At 43.2% G+C, this 20,711-nt stretch overlaps 1 protein-coding gene across 2 annotated transcripts in view; it reads left to right on the top strand.

Annotated features, from left to right (window-relative positions):
- The window catches only part of IQCH (IQ motif containing H), a 131,113-nt gene that overhangs the window by 317 nt on the left and 110,085 nt on the right, over window positions 1-20,711 (top strand). For both annotated transcript variants that reach the window (XM_073653455.1, XM_073653456.1), the window contains exons 2-4: window positions 3,933-4,052; window positions 12,137-12,231; window positions 12,315-12,420. In XM_073653455.1, the coding sequence (XP_073509556.1) occupies window positions 3,933-4,052; window positions 12,137-12,231; window positions 12,315-12,420 (321 nt within the window). The remainder of the gene's footprint in view (window positions 1-3,932; window positions 4,053-12,136; window positions 12,232-12,314; window positions 12,421-20,711) is intronic.

A 20,711-nucleotide genomic window follows, 5' to 3' on the forward strand; every position in this document is an offset into this window, starting at 1 on the left:
ATCCTGACGTACATATCCATCTATCTATACTCTGAGCACCCACAGCATTAACCCCTTCCGCCTCAGCCAATATTTTCATTTTTTTTCTTTTTCGTTTTTTCCTCCCCTTCTTCCCAGACCCATACATTTTTTAATTTTTCCATCCACACAGCCATAGGAGGGATAGTTTGGGGTTATTTTGCGGGAACCAAAAAAATAATAAAAAATGTTGCTGTATTCTGACGCCCAAAACCTTCATATTTTTTATTGAATTTTTTTTATCTGCAATGATTTAGAGATTTATGAGGGTTTTTTTTGTTATTTTTTTAATATTATTAAAAACTTTTTTTTTTATGTAACACTTTATATTCTAGTTCCTATATGTGACTCAAATCTGAAATTGTTTGATCGCTGTTCTTTATACTGCAGCACTTCAGCATTGCAGTCTATAGTGAAAATATGGCTGGGCTTCACAGGAGTACAAAGATGGCACTGAACGCGGCCTGTAGCCGGCACTCGGCTGCCATGGCATCCGTCAGCACCCCACAATCACAACGCAGGAGGGTGAAGGGCCGCGTGCTATCAGATTTGTGCAACATAAATCCTGGTGTCACAGATTGACAGCGACATTTAAAGGGATTGTCTGGTTAAAACAAGTTATCACCTATCCGTACTAAATAGAAGATCAAGGAATTTTTATTCGGCCCAACTGGCACTCCATTCATTCTCTACAGGGCTGCCAGATAAAGCTGAGCGCGGCACTCCGCAGCTCCATAGGAGATGAATATAATAGGAATAATAATGCCCCTCTGCCGATCAGTGCGGACCCCAGTGGTCAGACCTCAACCCATAAACAAAGTTATCATAGGTGATAAAGGAGTTGTCCGGTTATAACAGGTTACGGCACTTTCAGACGTCCGCGATCATCGATCCGATCTTTTATTGCAATGCACAGACTGACTGCGTGTCTCCCGATCTGAGCGTGACAGCCTCATAGAAATATATCGGGTCAGGGGGCCGTGCAGCCAGTCCTTGCATTGCGATCTGAGATTGGATCGATGGTCATGGACATCTGAAAGAGCCCTTAAATGGTTAAACAACAGCTCCAATAGCTGCAGTTTGAGGAAGATATGGCTGTATACTACAGCTGGCATCTGCCCTGTGTGGAGAGAGCTCAGATACTAAGCCCATTCCACACACCCCCATCTGACATTCGATGTACATGTACTTCACATGTCAGGAAGGCGTTAAAACCATTGACCAGTGATGTGAATACCTGTTCCAATGTTACCTGTGGGGGTGGGATATGTTAGGTAGAACATGGAAAATCAGTTTTTGGAAGTTGATGTGTTGGAAACAGGAAAAATGGACAAATGGAAGGATCAGAGTGACTTTGAGAAGTGATGGGATGACCGAGTAACGGGGGGGAGCATCTCCAAATTGCAGGTCTTGCGGGGTTCTCGTGTATGGGGTTGAAGGATGGACAACTACTGAACTGGTGACAGGGTCCTGGGTGCCCCAGGCTCGGCGACGCACCTACGTGAAGGCTAGCCCGCCTGGTCCAGTCCTACAGAAGAACTAATGTAGCACAAATTGCTGAAGAACTTATCGTTGGCTAAGAGAAAGGAGTCAGAACACACGTAGCATCTCAGCTTCTGTAGATGGGGCTGCTGACCGGCCATGCTGACCATTCTCCACCGCTGTATATGCCTAATGGCCATCAGATCTGGACCATAGACCAGGCGGGAAAGAGATGGCACGATGGGAAAAAGACAACCAGTGGAGGCGGTGTGATGGTCCGCGCAGTGCTCTGCTGGAGAACTCTGTGTCCTGGCATTCATATGGGTGTTACTTTGGCACGTACCATGTACCTAAACAGTGTACAGACCAAGTACCACCTACATGGCAGCCGCAATCCCTAAATTCAGTGGCCTCTTCAGCAGATAATGAGTCTTGCCACACTGCAAAACTTGTTATGGTCTGAGGAAAATGACAAAGAGTTTAAGGTGTTAACTAAGCCCCCCAGATCTCAGTCCAATGGAGCATCTGTGGAATATACTGGAGAAATAAGTCCCATCCAAGGAGGCCGCACCTCAGAAGTGCCAGGACTTAGCGGATGTGCTGCTAACTTCATGGCATAAGAGACCATAAGACACGCTCGGAGGTCTTGTGGGGTCCACAGGCCAATGAATCACAGCTGGTGGTTTTAAGGCGGGAGGTCCTAATGTTATGGTTGATCAGTGGCCTAAAGGATACAGCACAATATTATGCAGTGCTATAAATACGGCTCAGAATGTAAAACTGTCCATGCATATAAAGTAATGGCAACAGGAAGGTTGGGGGTACCTAAAGGATTACCAAGGGGTCCAGACTGGAGTCATTAAGGGGGTTCTCGATCTTTCATTAAATTAATCTCCCTGGCTACAGGCCATTATAAAGAAACAAACCGAGGTGTAGTCACCTTCCCCAGGTCCAGCAGCGAGCCTCTGTCATCGACATTGATATCAACAACGCGGCAGCCAATCAGGGAGGTCAGAGGCTGTGAAGGGGGCATTCTGTCTACACTGGCTGAGCTCACTGATTGGATGCCACACTGTTGGCATGACATCAGCGCTGCAGCCAATGCCAGACACAGTGAGCAGCAGTGGAGACTTGCTGGTAGACCGGGGAAAGGTGAGTACAGCACAGTTTATTTCTTTATAACGACATACATTTACTGAAAGGAAACAACCCTTTCCTGAAAGGGAACAACCCCTTTAAGGTAAGTATATGTTATTGTAGGGGATGTCAGACACCCCCATTACTAACCCATGAATCAAAAGAAAAAACACACACATACAGGAAAAAATAGTTTTTTAAGAAAAAACACACTAACCCATACCTTGTTCACCAATTTATTAAAAAGCCCAAAAAAAACATGAAGATCCGATGTAATCCATTGGGGTTCAAACGACGTCCAGCGATTCAGTACAGCAACCTATGGAGCTTCGTTCTGAGAACGATACTTTATAGGTCACTCCCAGTCATGTCTCACGCTCGATGACGTCAGTAACTCAGTAATGTCATCGAGCGTGAGACATGACTGGGAGTGACCTATAAAGCATTGTTCTCAGAACGAAGCTCCATAGCTTGCTATACTGAATCGCTGGACGTCATTTGAACCCCAATAGATTACGTTGGATTTTCGTGAGTTTTTTATGCTCTTTAATAAATTGGTGACCAAGGATAGTCATCTCTCCATTACTAACCCCTGAGATTGATGCCAGCTGACACTACAAAGCTGACATCAACCCCATACTATTACCCCAATTGCCACCGCACCAGGGCAATCAGGAAGAGTCGGGCAAAGTGCCCGAATTGGCGCATCTAATGGATGTGCCAATTCTGGGGGGGCTTGTATTTTTAGACTGGGAAGGGGCCAATATCCAACGACCTTCCCAGCCTGATAATATAAGCCCGCACCTGTCTGCTTTACCTGGGCTGGTTATCAAAAATAGGGGGGACCCCAAGCCATTTTTTAAAATGATTTATTAGGTTTTACAAGTATACAAGGTACTAATTAATCTCATGAATACCTATCTCATATCTATCTATCTATACGCATGCGTTTTTGCCGCATACAAAAAAAAACACAATTGAGCGGAGGTGCGGAATACATGCAGAAATTCAGTGTTTGTTCAGGCTTTGACACAGGTGATCGTGTTCACATACCCTCATGGGCGCAGAAATGCTGCAGGAAAATCTGCAACATCAAAAATTTACCATATACGCATCATGGGAACATAAAAAGTGATTTTTAAAGGGGCTTTACTGTTAGTTTGGGCTGACAGATGCCCTTTAATCCCCGCTTCAAATTAAGAACTACAATCTGTCTTCTATAGAGAGCGAGAACATTCTGCATTGGAGTTTCCATGTTTTGTATGCATAATATAAAGCAGATTCTTGTGTTACAGGTCCAGAATGACTTGGAGCGCCTGAAGAAGAAGCTGGTGCATGCAAGTCAGGAGAGAGGAGTGACTGTGGATGTCCAGGCCCTGGAGACGGCTATTCAAAGGACAGAACTTGGGTTAAGGGTAAGAAAATTATTAAATCTTAGTAACAAAAGTCTGAACTAGAAATGGTCACATAATCCTATATGTAGCATATACACACACCTTCTTTTCATTTCATCATTCCTTAAAATATAAATGAATCTCAATTTAAAGGAATTGTTCCCTTTCAACAATCTTTAACTCACAGGTTCTGTTATATTTGAAACAACAAACTGAGGTTACACTTATGCACCCCAGGTCCAAACCTGTCCTGATCTGCTGATCGGCTACAGCGGTGATGTCACTTCGATAATGCTGCAGCCAATCACTGATTTCACTGGCTCATGCCTTCTACGTTGGCTGAGCGCAGTGATTAGCTGCAGCACTGTCAACTTGACGTCACTACTGCAACTGATCAACAGACAAAGGGGCAGCCATGAAGACACAGTGCTGGACCAGGGAGCATAAGTATAACACAATTTATTCCTTTATACATAGTGGTGCATATGAGCTAACTGTAGTTAAAAGGGGTCAACCCCTCCAAACATTAATATACAGTGAAGGAAATAATTATTTGATCCCTTGCTATTTTTGTAAGTTTGCCCACTGACAAAGACATGAACAGTCTATAATTTTAAGGGTAGGTTAATTTTAACATTGAGAGATAGAATATCCAAAAAGAAAATCAAGAAAATCACATTGTATAAATTCAAATTCTAACCTCTACAACATGGACAAGACCAAAGAGCTTTTTAAGGATGTCAGGGACAAGATAATAGACCTGCACAAAGCTGGAATGGGCTACAAATAAGAAAATGGAAGAAATACAAAATGACTGTCAATCGACATCGATCTGGGGCACCATGCAAAATCTCATCTCGTGGGGTATCCTTGATCATGAGGAAGGTGAGAGATCAGCCGAAAACTACATGGGGGGAACTTGTTAATGATCTCAAGGCAACTAGGACCACAGTCACCAAGAAAACCATTGGTAACACATTACGCCTTAAAGGTTTAAAATCCTGCAGTGCCCGCAAGGTCCCCCTACTCAAGAAGGCACATGTGCAGGTCCGTCTAAAGTTTGCCAATGAACACCTGGATGATTCTGTGAGTTATTGGGAGAAGGTGCTGTGGTCAGATGAGACAAAAATTGAGCTCTTTGGCATTAACTCAACCCGCCGTGTTTGGAGGAAGAGAAATGCTGCCTATGACCCAAAGAACACCATCCACACTGTCAAGCATGGAGGTGGAAATATTATCTTTTGGGGGTGTTTCTCTGCTAAGGGCACAGGACTACTTCATCGCATCACTGGGAGAATGGATGGAGTCATGTACCGTAAAATCCTGAGTGACAACCTCCTTCCCTCCACCAAGATATTAAAAATGGGTTGTCGCTGGGTCTTCCAGCAAGACAATGACCCAAAACAAAAAAAGGCAACAAAGGAGTGGCTCAAAAAGAAGCACATTAAGGTCATGGAGTGGCCTAGCCAGTCTCCAGACCTTAATCCCATAGAAAACTTATGGAGGGAGTTGAAGCTCCGAGTTGCTAAGTGACAGCCTTCCGTCAAGGGCAATATGTTTCATAACGAGCTTGGGGGCATTGCGCCTGTCAGGCACAGGCAAGAAAATTGGCTATATTTTCCTTTTTTTTAAATTTCAATTCTCTAAAAGTGATCAGTTACCTTAATAGGAATGTAATAAATGAGAATACACATAATCAGGTGGAAAAAAAATGTTTACTAACCAGAAAAGTAACACTAACCAGACAAACCACTGAAAATTGAGAAATGAAACTAAGTGAGCTGCGCCTGTCAGTTCAGTTGCCCCTGACGGAGGGTTAAAATCTGAATGATTTAGAGATGATCTGCAAAGAGGAGTGGACCAAAATTCAAGAAAAGCAGTCAGCTCACCTGTTCGGGGTGTGGAGCAATCTATGCCACGCACGGATCCAGCCAGAGCAACTAGGAGAAGATCCAAAACAATATCAAATGATCCAGCGAAGACGGCATGTAGATAAAAATAAAAGTTAGCTTTTAATTAGCCATATAAAATATTGCTCCACATGGTGTTACAGGCAAAGTGCAGCTGTGCAAAGATAAAGACCTACGCGTTTCGACAACAAGTTTTAATCATGGCCTACATGACTGATACTTTATATGGCTAATTAAAAGATAAGTTTTATTTTTATCTACATGTCGTCTTTGCTGGATCATTTGATATTGTTTTGGACCAAAATTCCTCCTGACATGTGCTCAACCCTCATCATCAAGTACGAAAAACGTCTGACTACTGTACTTGCCAACAAGGGTTTTGCCACCAAGTATTAAGTGTTTGCCAGAGGGATCAAATACTTATTTCTCACTGCAAAATGCAAAAAAAATGTATCTAATTTATACAATGTGATTTTCTTGATTTTTTTGGGATATTCTATCTCTCAATGTTAAAATTAACCTACCCTTAAAATTATAGACTGTTCAAGTCTTTGTCAGTGGGTAAACTTACAAAAACAGCAAGGGATGAAATAATTATTTCCTTCACTGTATATGGTATATTAAAAGAGAGGGTTGGGGTAACAGGCTATAATAATAATAATCTTTTTATTTATATAGCACCAACATATTCCGCAGCGCTTTACAATTCAGACAGGCTATCTCTTTTAACGGTGAATTGTCACATTTATGGCATATCTACAGGAATGCATGCAGTTCCCACAGTGAGGAAGCGTCATGCCCTGCTATCAGTGGAGAAGTATCAGTTCCAAAAATTGCAGTGCAAGTGTAGATATGCCATAAAAGTACATTATGGAACAACCCCTATTGGTATGTGCACACACGTTGTGTTTTTTCTGCATGTTTTCTGCACGAAATCTGCACGAAATCTGCTGATAATTTTTCTCTGGCAGGAAAAGAGCTGCGTAAAAAACGTGCGTATTTGCTGCGTATTTTTGACCACCCATTACTTCCTATGGGTGAAAAACACAGCAAAATACGCAGCAAATACTCGCGTTTCTGCTGAAAAAACACTGAAAGAAGTGACATGTCACTTCTTTCAGCGTTTTTCTAATCACTGAAAATACGCAGCAAACAAAAAAGCAACAGTGGGAACAGTGAATTCTGGTTTCTCATACACTTTGCTGGTGCTGCCAGACGCAGCTGAAAATCTACATAATGATCTGCTGCAAATACGCAGCAAAACACAACCTGTGTGCACTTACCCAACATTTTCTGAAATCTTAAAAGGGATGCAAGTTTGGAAGTATCCCCTATCCATGGAATAGAGAATAATTTCAAGATCACTGAAAAATGTGTTGTCATACAGATGTAGGGTTATATCAGCCTGTCAGAGCTCTCCGTGTGTGAGCAGAAATTGATTCAGGCTATTTTTGATGTATACAAGAATGGGTTTATATACTGACTGCAATCAGAAATTTTAAAAACTGTAAGGATTTGGGCCTAAGAGGTAACATCAGAGTGAGGAGACTTATAAGTCATACATTCTGCTCTGGGAAATTAAATATGCAAATTGCTTGTTTAGAGAGGAAAAGAACTAGAACTCTAACGCCACCTATTGGAAGCAGCGATCCTAAAAGTCAATATAGACTCTTTAACGAGCCTTGCCATATGACTTAGGATAAAAGCCACACCAGAATCTCAATTTGCAGACACGGTGTTTCGAGGGTATTGCCCCTCATCAGTGCAAAGTATGAGATCTACATAGTAACATAGTAACCTAGTTTTAAGGTTGAAGGAAGACTAAGTCCATCTAGTTCAACCCATAGCCTAACATGTTGATCCAGAGGAAGGCAAAAAAAAAATATGTGGCAAACACCAAGCTCCACATTGGGGAAAAAATTCCTTCCTGACTCCATACGACAATCAGACTAGTTCCCTGGATCAACGCCCTATCAAGGAATCTAGTATTTATAACCTGTAATATTATACTTTTCAAGAAAGGCATCCATGCCCTTCTTACATATTAGTAGTGAATCACTCATTACAACATCATGCGGCAGAGAGTTCCATAGTCTCACTGCTCTTACAGTAAAGAATCCCCGTCTGTGATTATGATTAAACCTTCTTTCCTCCAGACGTAGAAGATGCCCCCTTGTCCCCGTCTCAGGCCTCAGAGTTAAAAGATCAGTAGAAATGTATTTGTACTGTCCCCTCATATACTTGTACATAATAATAAGATCACCCCTAAGCCTTTGTTTTTCCACAGTAAATAACCCCAAGTGTAATAACCTGTCTTGGTATTGCAGACCCCCCAGTCCTCTAATAACCTTGGTCGCTTTTCTCTGCACCCGCTCTAGTTAAGCTATGTCTTTCTTATACACCGGAGACCAGAACTGTACACAGTATTCTAAGTGTGGTCGCACTAATGACTTGTATAGAGGTAAAATTATCTTCTCCTCATGAGCATCTATGCCTCTTTTAATGCATCCCATTATTTTATTTGCCTTTGCAGCTTCTGCCTGACACTGGCCACTAAGTCGTGAGCTTGTCGTCCACCAATACACCCAGGTCTTTTTCAGTGACAGTTTTGCCCAGTGTTTTACAATTAAGCATATAATTATACATTTTATTTCCTCTGCCCAAGTGCATTACCTAACATTTATCCCCATTAAAGCTCATTTGCCATTTTCAGCCCAAGCTTCTAGTTTACATACAGTACAGACCAAAAGTTTGGACACACCTTCTCATTTAAAGATTTTTCTGTATTTTCTTGACTATGGAAATTGTACATTCACACTGAAGGCATCAAAACTATGAATTAACACATGTGGAATTATATACTTAACAAAAAAGTGTGAATCAACTGAAAATATGTCTTAGATTCTAGGTTCTTCAAAGTAGCCACCTTTTGCTTTGATGACTGCTTTGCACACTCTTGGCATTCTCTTGATGAGCTTCAAGAGGTAGTCACCAGAAATGGTCTTCCAACAATCTTGAAGGAGTTCCCAGAGATGCTTAGCACTTGTTGGCCCTTTTGCCTTCACTCTGCGGTCCAGCTCACTCCAAACCATCTCGATATGGTTCAGGTCTGGTGACTGTGGAGGCCAGGTCATCTGGCGTAGCACCCCATCACTCTCCCTCTTGGTCAAATAGCCCTCACACAGCCTGGAGGTGTGTTTGGGGTCACTGTCCTGTTGAAAAATAAATGATGGTCCAACTAAACGTAAACGGGATGGAATAGCATGCCGCTGCAAGATGCTGTGGTAGCCATGCTGGTTCAGTATGCCTTCAATTTTGAATAAATCCCCAACAGTGTCACCAGCAAAGCACCCCTACACCATCACATCTCCTCCTCCATGCTTCACGGTGGGAACCAGGCATGTAGAGTCCATCCATTCACCTTTTCTGCATCGCACAAAGACACGGTGGTTGGAACCAAAGATCTCAAATTTGGACTCATCAGACCGAAGCACAGATTTCCACTGGTCTAATGTCCATTTCTTGTGTTCTTTAGCCCAAACAAGTCTCTTCTGCTTGTTGCCTGTCCTTAGCAGTGGTTTCCTAGCAGCTATTTTACCATGAAGGCCTGCTGCACAAAGTCTCCTTTTAATAGTTTTTGAAGAGATGTGTCTGATGCTAGAACTCTGTGTGGCATTGACCTGGTCTCTAATCTGAGCTGCTGTTAACCTGCGATTTCTGAGGCTGGTGACTCGGATAAACTTATCCTCAGAAGCAGAGGTGACTCTTGGTCTTCCTTTCCTGGGGCGGTCCTCATGTGAGCCAGTTTCTTTGTAGCGATTGATGGTTTTTGCAACTGCACTTGGGGACACTTTCAAAGTTTGCCCAATGTTTCGGACTGACTGACCTTCATTTCTTAAAGTAATGATGGCCACTCGTTTTTCTTTACTTAGCTGCTTTTTTCTTGCCATAATACAAATTTTAACAGTCTATTCAGTTGTGTATCCACCAGACTTCTGCACAACACAACTGATGGTCCCAACCCCATTTATAAGGCAAGAAATCCCACGTATTAAATCTGACAGGGCACTCCTGTGAAGTGAAAACCATTTCCGGTGACTACCTCTTGAAGCTCATCAAGAGAATGCCAAGAGTGTGCAAAGCAGTCGTCAAAGCAAAAGGTGGCTACTCTGAAGAACCTAGAATATAAGACATATTTTCAGTTATTTCACACTTTTTTGTTAAGTATATAATTCCACATGTGTTAATTCACAGTTTTGATGCCTTCAGTGTGAATGTACAATTTTCAAAGTCATGAAAATACAGAAAAATCTTTAAATGAGAAGGTGAGTCCAAACTTTTGGTCTGTACTGTAGATCCTCCTGTAATATAAAATTGTCCTCCTCTGTATTGATTACCCTGCAGAGTTTAGTGTCATCTGCAAATAATGAAATATTACTCTGTATGCCCCCTACAAGGTCATTAATAAATATGTTAAAAAGAAGGGGGCCCAATACTGACCCCTGTGGTACACCACTGTTAACTGAGACCCAGTCTGAGTGTTTTCCATTAATAACCACCCTTTGTTTCCTATCACTGAGCCAATTCTTAACCCACATACATATATTTTCCCCTATCCCTATTGTTCTCATTTTATGTATCAACCTTTTGTGTGAAACCGTATAAAAAGCTTTTGAAAAGTCCATATACACAACATCCACTGCATTTCATTGGTCCAGTCCAGAACTTGCCTCCTCATAAAAACTGATCAGATTAGTTTGACAGGAACGGTCCCTCGTAAACCCATGTTGATATTGGGTCATAAGGTTATTCTTCTTCAGATACTCTAGTATAGCATCTCTTAGGAAACCCTCCAGGATTTTACCCACAGTAGAGGTTAAGCTTACCGGCCTATAATTTCCAAGTTCGGTTTTTGTCCCCTTTTTGAATATTGGCACCACATTTGCTATACGCCAGTCCTGTGGTACAGACCCTGTTATTATGGAATCTTTAAAGATTAGAAATAATGGTCTATCTATGACGTTACTCAATTCCTGCAGTACTCGCGGGTGTGTCCCATCCGGGCCCGGGGATTTGTCAACTTTAGTGATTTTTAGACGCCGCCGTACTTCCTGCTGGGTTAAGCAAGTGACATTTACTGGAGAATTTTTGTTATCACTGATCATGTTTTCTGTCATGCGATTTTCTTGTGTAAATACGCTTGAAAAAAAATCATTTAGCATATTGGCTTTTTCCTCATCCTCATCCACCATTTCACCCAGACTATTTTTAAGGGGGCCAACACTATCATTTTTTAGTTTTTTACTATTTATGTAGTTAAAGAATATTTTGGGGTTATTTTTACTTTCTCTGGCAATGATTCTCTCTGCCTCAATCTTTGCTGCCTTGATTTGTTTTTTACATAATTTATTTAATTTTCTATATTTATTTAATGCCTCATCACTACCTACTTGCTTTAGTTCTCTAAATGCTTTGTTTTTTGTCACTTATTGCGCCCCTTACGGCTCTATTTAGCCATAGTGGTTTCCTCCTATTTCTAGCATGTTTATTCCCAAGGGGTATATATTGTGCACAGGTCCTATTCAGGATGTTAATAAATGTCTCCCATTTGCTTTGTGTAGCTTTATGTCTCAGGATATCGTCCCAGTTTATTGCACTAAGATCATCTCTTAACCGTTGGAAATTTGCCTTCCTGAAGTTTAGTGTCCTTGTAACCCCTCTACTACACATCTTATTAAAGGTTACATGAAAACGTATTATTTTGTGATCACTATTACCCAAGTGACCCCCAACTCGTATATTTGATATGCGGTCTGGCCTATTGGTTAATATTAGGTCTAGCAGTGCCCCCCTTCTTGTTGGGTCCTGAACCAGTTGTGAAAGGTAATTGTCTCTCATAGTTGTCAAATACCTATTTGATTTGGCTAGGTGAGAGGCTAAGACTGGGATCTAAGGGGTAATGTTTCTCCTTGTGGAGGGTGACAAGCCAAGCCTGGCATGTCGGGGTGAGGAGACTTATAAGTCATACATGCTCCTCTGGGAAGATTTGAAACATAAAATATTAGAAAGTTGCACATTTTCTAAGCTGATCCGTGAAAACAAAATCTAGTAAATTACTGATGAACTAATGCTTTGTGTAGATGTGTTGCAGATTTCTGAGCACTAAACTAATGCTCTCAATGTTGTATTTGGCAGAAGCACACCCAGGACTACCTACGTTACATCAACTGCAGCCCCATGACGATTGTGCAGGACAATAAGGAAAAGTATACACCAGCTGTCTATAAATGGTGAGAGCCCCAGCAGTGTATATACACATCAGTGCCAGTGTGGTGGTCAGTAGATATAACTCTGCATAAAATGTATTACATAGGACTCCTCAGCATGAAGCTGCAAAGCTGAACCAGAAACCATTGGTGGCGGATTTCCTGGATACAAAACCACATCCTCCAGCAAGTCACATATCCCCCGGGCAGCAGGTCAGTCCAGCACAAGACAGGTGACCCATACAGTATTGTAGAGATTGAGATTGTTGTGTGATCCGCTCCCGCTCATTAAGGACAGATCATCATGTAGGAAATCTCATCATGATCCATTATCTGCTATTGTCAGTCGTACCCTGCAGTTTGCTCAATAACTGTGGTGTGTGAAAGGCCGCCCTGGTACATATTGTGCATTGGAGGCTGCAAGTTATGTATCTGTTTCCAGATATTTATTTTACTCACTTATATAGCGCCATTAATTCCACAGCACTTTACATACATTATCATCACTGTCCCCATTGGGGCTCACAATCTAAATTCTCTATCAATATGTCTTTGGAGTGTGGGAGGAAACCGGAGAACCTGGAGGAAACCCACGCAAACATGGGGAGAACATACAAACTCCTTACAGATGTTGTTCTTGGTGGGATTTGAACCCAGAACCCCCGCACTGCAAGGCTGCAGTGCTAACCACTGCGCCACCGTGCTGCCATGGTATAAGCGTTATTCCCAAAATTAAAATGTATCCCCTATCCCAATTTACTGACGGCTGGTGGTCCGACCTCTCTCTGTCACTCCACCCACTAATGGCTTTCCATTTGAACTTGATGGCTTCTAATTGAAAGGCCGTGTAGCCATACACAAACCTGAGATCATCACGCATTGTATCAGATAAGACTACGCTTACACCATGAGTATTTGGTGAGTCTTTCATTTTCTGCCCCCATTAGCTATATTAGGTTACTTGCGTTTTTTTCATTGCGGTTTTATCATGGTTTGATGCTGCGGTTTTTGGCTATTTTTGTCCTGATTCATCTAAGCAATTTTACCAGAATTCTGGCGTCAATTCCTTTGGAAAGTCGCAAAGTCTTGGCACAAGTCAGACATGCGCAAGAAAATTGCAACTTTTGGTGTTTTCATACCAGTTTCTCCCAGCTACATCAAGATGGGCTGAGCAGGGGGTATGACACCATGGCTGGTCTAATTCATGACGAGCTGTGACGTTCTTTAGCAAGAAATCTTACTCCAGTCAGGAACCGGTTTAACAGTTCTGGCGTGGCGCACAAAGGCGATCGCCACTGGTTGGACGCTCCTGATTCATGAAGAGGCGTGCACTTATTAATGAATCAGGACCGTCTGCCTCTACCACATCCCCTCATCAAAACCGAAGAGAAAATCACCAGTTGCTTTGTTTTTGATACTTCCTGGTATTTGGTTTGACAAGACTTTATTATTACATTCATGTTCATTACATGTATTTTTTAGTGCGCTTCCGCATATGCTTTTTTTACCTGCAAATTTTCCAGATCTAATGCAAGTCTATAAGGAAAATCTTACATAAAACTCTGCGTACCCACAAGACAAATTGACATGTTACTGATTGGAAACACGCACCTCAGATCACTTTACGCAGCGAACAAAAAAGCACAGAGGGCATGAGATTTCTATAAATCCCATCCACTTTGCTGGAACTGTTGAGCAGCAAAAGTATGCAATATCAAAATCATTGAGGGAAGTTAAAGGGAACCTGTCACCAGAGAAAATGCTATTAACCTGCAGATATGGGGTTAATCTGCAGGTTAATAGTGTTACTAACCTGCCCGGCGCCTGCGCTTAGCCAAACTCTGGGGGGAGAAAATTAACCTTATTCCCCCTGCAGCGTTCGGTTTCAGTTAAGGGGGCGTGCCGGTGCGGGTTCAGTCACAGCTCTGAATATAGAGAGCGGCGACTGTAACCGCACCCCTGGCCATAATGCCGAGCATGTGTTAGTCAGGGCCGGACGTGCGGTTACAGCCGCTGCCCTGGGTGACTGAACCCTCACCGACGCCGCCTCCGTGACTGAAACCGGAACGCTGCCGGTGGAATAAGGTTCAATTTTTCCCCACGGTATTCAGCTACGTGCAGCCGCCGGCAGGTTAGTAATGCTATTAACCTGCAGATGAACCCCATATCTGCAGGTTAATAGCGTTTTTTCTGGTGACAAGTTCCCTTTAACCTTTGGCCTACCACCTATGAACACAGGGGAGCCATGTTTTCTGCAGTGATTACTGCTTGTCATAATCTAGACATGTGACAAATAATTCTAAATTTGAATTCCAGCTGGAAAGTTTTAGTGAGGGGGGAAATGGTTTGAGCCTCCACTATTATGATGCCCCATGTAGAAGGTAAGGCCCAGAATAAAAACATGTTGAGTTTGATGTGGAAGACAATACCATGCCCAGCATTTCATAAAATGTCTGCAGAAATATTCCAAATTGTAGTGGAAAATCTTCATTGAATTGGAGACTTAGGCCACGTTCACACATTCAGTATTTGGTCAGTATTTTACATCAGTATGTGTAAGCCAAAACCAGGTGAGGAACAATCAGAGGAAAAGTATAATAGAAACAAGTCACCAATTCTGGATTGATCACCCACTCCTGGTTTTGGCTACAAATACTCATAATAAATACCTATATCATTAAATCCTATAGGCCAATTCAGACTATAAACACCGAAGATAGAAAGCATAAATTAACTATATGACCAGAAGTTAAAATAGCAAATATTTTAGTGACATAAACACACAATGTATAAAAACATTCTAAAAATGAAAGAAACACCACAGATGAAAAAATGTTAGGTGAATGCACCTGGACATATAAATAGCGTATAAAGATAACGACCAAATATATAAGAACAAAAGGTGAATAAATCAGATGGCTAGATAACACTGTAATACAATGGTATTTGAAGAAAGTGCATGTGCATACAATAAATAAATAGATACTGTAATGTATACGTAATAATAAATTATAATCAGTACCTCCAATGTATAAATAAATAACTTCATATAACCGTGCAAAAAATATGCCTCACATATATATACTGTATAGGTCAAGGTTACGTAATAGCTATAACGCCCTATCATATTTCACCAATAAGGTAGACAAAAAGTATAGTAGTGGAACGACAAGTGTACAATAGTTACCTTATGGGATGTTGAGTCCAGGCACCCACCTCACCCAAGGTGAGTCGTATTTTTTGCACGACTATATGAAGTTATATACACTGCTCAAAAAAATAAAGGGAACACTTAAACAACAGAATATAACGCCAAGTAAATCAAACTTCTGTGAAATCAAACTGTCCACTTAGGAAGCAACACTGATTGACAATCAATTTCACATGCTGTTGTGCAAATGGAATAGACAATAGATGGAAATTATTGGCAATTATCAACACCCTCAATAAAAGGAGTGGTTCTGCAGGTGGGGACCACAGACCACATCTCAGTACCAATGCTTTCTGGCTGATGTTTTGGTCAATTTTGAATGTTGGTTGTGCTTTCACACTCGTGGTAGCATGAGACGGACTCTACAACCCACAGAAGTTGCTCAGGTAGTGCAGCTCATCCAGGATGGCACATCAATGCGAGCTGTGGCAAAAAGGTTGCTGTGTCTGTCAGCGTAGTGTCCAGAGGCTGGAGGCACTACCAGGAGACAGGCCAGTACACCAGGAGATGTGGAGGGGAACGTAGGAGGGCAACAACCCAGCAGCAGGACCGCTACTTCCGTCTTTGTGCAAGGAGGAATAGGAGGAGCACTGCCAGAGCCCTGCAAAATTACCTCCAGGAGGCCACAAATGTGCATGTGTCTGCACAAACGGTTAGAAACCGACTCCATGAGGGTGGTATGAGGGCCCGACGTCCACAGATGGGGGTTGCGCTCACAGCCCAACACAGTGCAGGACACTTGGCATTTGCCACAGAACACCAGGATTGGCAAAGTCGCCACTGGCGCCCTGTGCTCTTCACAGATGAAATCAGGTTCACACTGAGCACATGTGACAGACGTGACAGAGTCTGGAGACGCCGTGGAGAGCGATCTGCTGCCTGCAACATCCTTCAGCATGACCGGTTTGGCAGTGGGTCAGTAATGGTTTGGGGTGTCATTTCTTTGAAGGGCCGCACAGCCCTCCATGTGCTCGCCAGAGGTAGCCTGACTGCCATTAGGTACCGAGATGAGATCCTCAGACCCCTTGTGAGACCATATGCTGGTGCGGTTGGCCCTGGGTTCCTCCTAATGCAGGACAATGCCAGACCTCATGTGGCTGGAGTGTGTCAGCAGTTCCTGCAAGATGAAGGCATTGAAGCTATGGACTGGCCCGCCTGTTCCCCAGACCTGAATCCGATTGAGCACATCTGGGACATAATGTCTCACTCCATCCACCAACGTCACGTTGCACCACAGACTGTCCAGGAGTTGGCGGATGCTTTAGTCCAGGTCTGGGAGGAGATCCCACAGGAGACCATCCGCAACCTCATCAGGAGCATGCAGAGGCGTTGTAGGGAGGTCATACAGGCACGTGGAGGCCACACACAATACTGAGCCTCATTTTGACTTGTTTTAAGGACATTACATCAAAGTTGGATCAGCCTGTAGTGTGTTTTTCCACTTTAATTTTGGGGGTGACTCCAAATCCAGGCCTCCATTGGTTAATAAATTTGATTTTCATTGATGATTTTTGTGTGATTTTGTTGTCAGCACATTCAACTTTGTACAGAACAAAGTATTCAATGAGAATATTTCATTCATTCAGATCTAGGATGTGTTATTTGAGTGTTCCCTTTATTTTTTTGAGCAGTGTATCTTATATTGGAGGTACTGATTATAATTTATTATTACGTATACATTACAGTATCTATTTATTTATTGTATGCACATGCACTTTTTTCAAATACCATTGTATTACAGTGTTATCTAGCCATCTGATTTATTCACCTTTTGTTCTTATATATTTGGTCGTTATCTTTATACGCTATTTATATGTCCAGGTGCATTCACCTAACATTTTTTCATCTGTGGTGTTTCTTTCGTTTTTAGAATGTTTTTATACATTGTGTGTTTATGTCACTAAAATATTTGCTATTTTAACTTCTGGTCATATAGTTAATTTATGCTTTCTATCTTCGGTTTTTACAAATACTGATGTAAAATACTGACCAAATACTGAACGTGTGCACGTGGCCTTATTGTAGCCACTTGGGTGGTGCACCTTTCAGCAATATTCATATGTTCAAGATTTCTCTGATTAGGTTACACAGACATACCTTTTTGTTAAAGAGGTTTTCATTGATGGGACCCCCTTCCAGAAAGCTAAATTAAGAAACTCCTCTGTTAATTCCGATTTAGCTCTGTCAAACCTGACTCCTAGAATAGATTTTCCAACTTTCATCTGAACCCGGCCTTCAAATCAGTATCACATGTCATTTATCACAATTGCCACATGTTTTTTTTATTCAGCAATTGGTTGAGATTGGATTATGTGGATTTTCTGGCCGGAAAATTTGCAGCATTCCTAGATGAACATGCCCTAACCATCATTCATCGCACATAGAAGAAATTATAGCATATATGATTTGTATCCAATATCACAAGCAGACGAAGGTTATGTTTACACACAGTTTTTTAGTTGTTTTAGAAGCGGATCTTCACCAAAATCCTCCTAAAATACGGCTTCAAAAACACCTGAAAAACTCTTCCAATTAAGTTCTATTGGAAATCACCTTTTGTCTGTTCATATGAGGAGTTTTGAGTATTTTTTTTTTCCTGAAAAGGCTTCGAATAACGCCTAGGGGGGAAAAGAAGTGCATGAGGCCACGGCCCCACTATCAGTATTCGGTCAGTATTTTTTCTCAGGAGTGGGGGCCAAAACCAGGTGAGGAACAATCAGAGAAAATGTATAATAGAAACAAGTCACCAATTCTGCATTTATCACCCACTCCTGGTTTTGGCTCTGACTCCTGAGGAAAAATACTGACCAAATACTGATAGTGAGGCCGTGGCCTTAAGATGAAATCACCTCCATACTATCAAATCATAGGGCTACAAAAAACAATTAAAGAGGTTGTCCACTACAGTACTATAGAACATGCCCCCCATCGATGTAAACGGTGGAAATAAGACTTTTAGCAAATACCTTGCACTGTCAATATTGCCTGTGAGAGGCGCTATCACTGGCATCACGTGACCCCCGGCTCCAGCCTCCTCTGGCATCTGCTGATGTCACGTCGAGTCGGACGTGACCCAGTGATGTTCTCCCCCCTGATTCATGGGCTGTGGGCAGGGTTTCCCCATGTGTCACAGCCCAGCATCCACTGCGCGCTTTTCCTCTCCTGCATTCATTGGGAAAGCGCATGGTGGATGCTGGACTGTGACGCACGGGGAAACCCTGCCCACAGCCCAGATTAAAAGGAATCTGTCAGCAGTTTTTGCTGTGTAATTTGAGAACACCATGAGGGAGGGGTTGAGACACTGATTCCAGGGATGTGTCACTTACTAGCCTGTGTGCTTCAGTTTCCATACTATCAGTGTGTTATCAGCAGGAGATTATCACTGCTGGACTAGCTTCCTATTCCAACCATTGATTAGCAGTTTTCTGTCAATATACAATGTACATAGAAAGCTGCCAGTGGTGTGGCTGGGGTCAGCTTTCTAAGCTCTGCTACATCTATAGCAAAGAAAACTTATTGCAGCACCCAGTAAAGTAAGTGACACATTGTAGGAATCAGGGTCTCTTTCCCTACATTACGCTGCTCTCAGATGAGGTAGTAAAAACCTGTTGACAGTTTTCCTTTAATTAAGGAACATTCAGGACTAAGATGCATCTAATTAATTAAAAAGCGCACACCACTGAATGCATCTTACAAGTGCCGTGTGCCTCTGAGAGAGATGTACTCTAGTCAGGGATTGGTGGCATAACTTACACCCGAGATGTACTCCAAAGTGACATAACTTTTCATGTATTAGATGGATGGGTGTCCCCAGGGGCGGACCTACCGCCCGTGCAGCCGGTTCATTGAACGGGGGCCCCGAGGGAGAGGGGGCCCGTCCAGCCTTCAGCAGGGCCGCCATCAGGGCATGACTGCCCTGACTCCAGCATGGGGCCCGGGCTGTCGGGGCCCCCTCAGAGCCCCCGTCTTGTGCGTCTCCTCATGGGGCCCCCCCGCAGGACCCCCCGCCGTCACATGACCGGAGATGTCCCTGTGCTCAGCATGAGCCCCCGGCCCCATGCTGAGCGCAGGGATATCTCCGGTCATGTGACGGTGCCAGCACAATACTTACCCCTCCCCGTGCCTCCACAGCGTCTTCCGCGTCCTCTGACTGTGACGTCTCGGGTCAGAGGGCGCGGTGATATGTTTACACCGCGCGCGATCTCTCCTGAGCTGTCACAGCGGGAAGACTCGGGCGATGCTGGAGTCCGGATCAGCATCAGGTGAGAAGTGAGGTGAGTATTTGATTTTTTTTTTTTTTATGTATGGGAGCATGGGGCATTATATGGTGGGGGGAGAGTGGGCGTGACATCCTGCATGGGGCATTATATGGGGTGTGTGTGACATACTGCAAGGGGCATTATATGGGGGGGGGTGACATACCGCATGGGGCATTATATGGTAGGGGGAGAGTGGGTGTGACGTCCTGCATGGGGCATTATATGGGGGGGGGTGACATACCGCATGGGGCATTATATGGGGTGTGTGTGACATACTGCATGGGGCATTATATGGGGGGGTGACATACCGCATGGGGCATTATATGGTGGGGGGAGAGTGGGCGTGACATCCTGCATGGGGCATTATAAGAGGGGAAGGGGGGAAGTGACATACTGCATGGGGCATTATAAGAGGGGAAGGGGGGAAGTGACATCCTGCATGGGGCATTATAAGAGGGGGAGGGGGGAATTGACATCCTGCATGGGGCATTATAAGGAGGGTGTGTGTGTGACATACTGCATGGGGCATTATAAGGGGGGGGTGACCTCCTGCATGGGGCATTATAAGGGAGGGGGTGGTCTGACATACTGCATGGGGCATTGAAAAGGGGGGAAGTGACATCCTGCAAGGGGCATTATATGGGGGGGAGGTGACATCCTGCATGGGACATTTTATGGGGGGTAGAGGTGACATCCTGCATAGGGCATTAAAAGGGGGGTGTCATCCTGCATGGGGCATTATAAGGGGGGAACAGCCAGCATGGAGCGTTACATGGGGGCCAATATTCTGTATGGAGTGTTATATGGGGGACAGTATCCTGTATGGAGCGTTATATGGGGACCAGTATCCTGTATGGAGCATTATAAGGGGGTCAGTATCCTGTATAGATCATTATATGGTGCCCATAATACTGTATGGAGGACTATACTGTCCGGTCTGCACTGTGCGCTGTGAGAATTCGCTGGTTTCTGAGCTATTGTAGAATTTACAATAGATATCGCTCGTGTAATGGGGCATTATAAGGGGGGAACAG

The sequence above is a fragment of the Phyllobates terribilis genome, unplaced genomic scaffold (assembly GCF_046119375.1).
Source record: "Phyllobates terribilis strain yellow unplaced genomic scaffold, ASM4611937v1 Scaffold_11__3_contigs__length_659146591, whole genome shotgun sequence".
Taxonomy (NCBI): Eukaryota; Metazoa; Chordata; class Amphibia; order Anura; family Dendrobatidae; genus Phyllobates; species Phyllobates terribilis.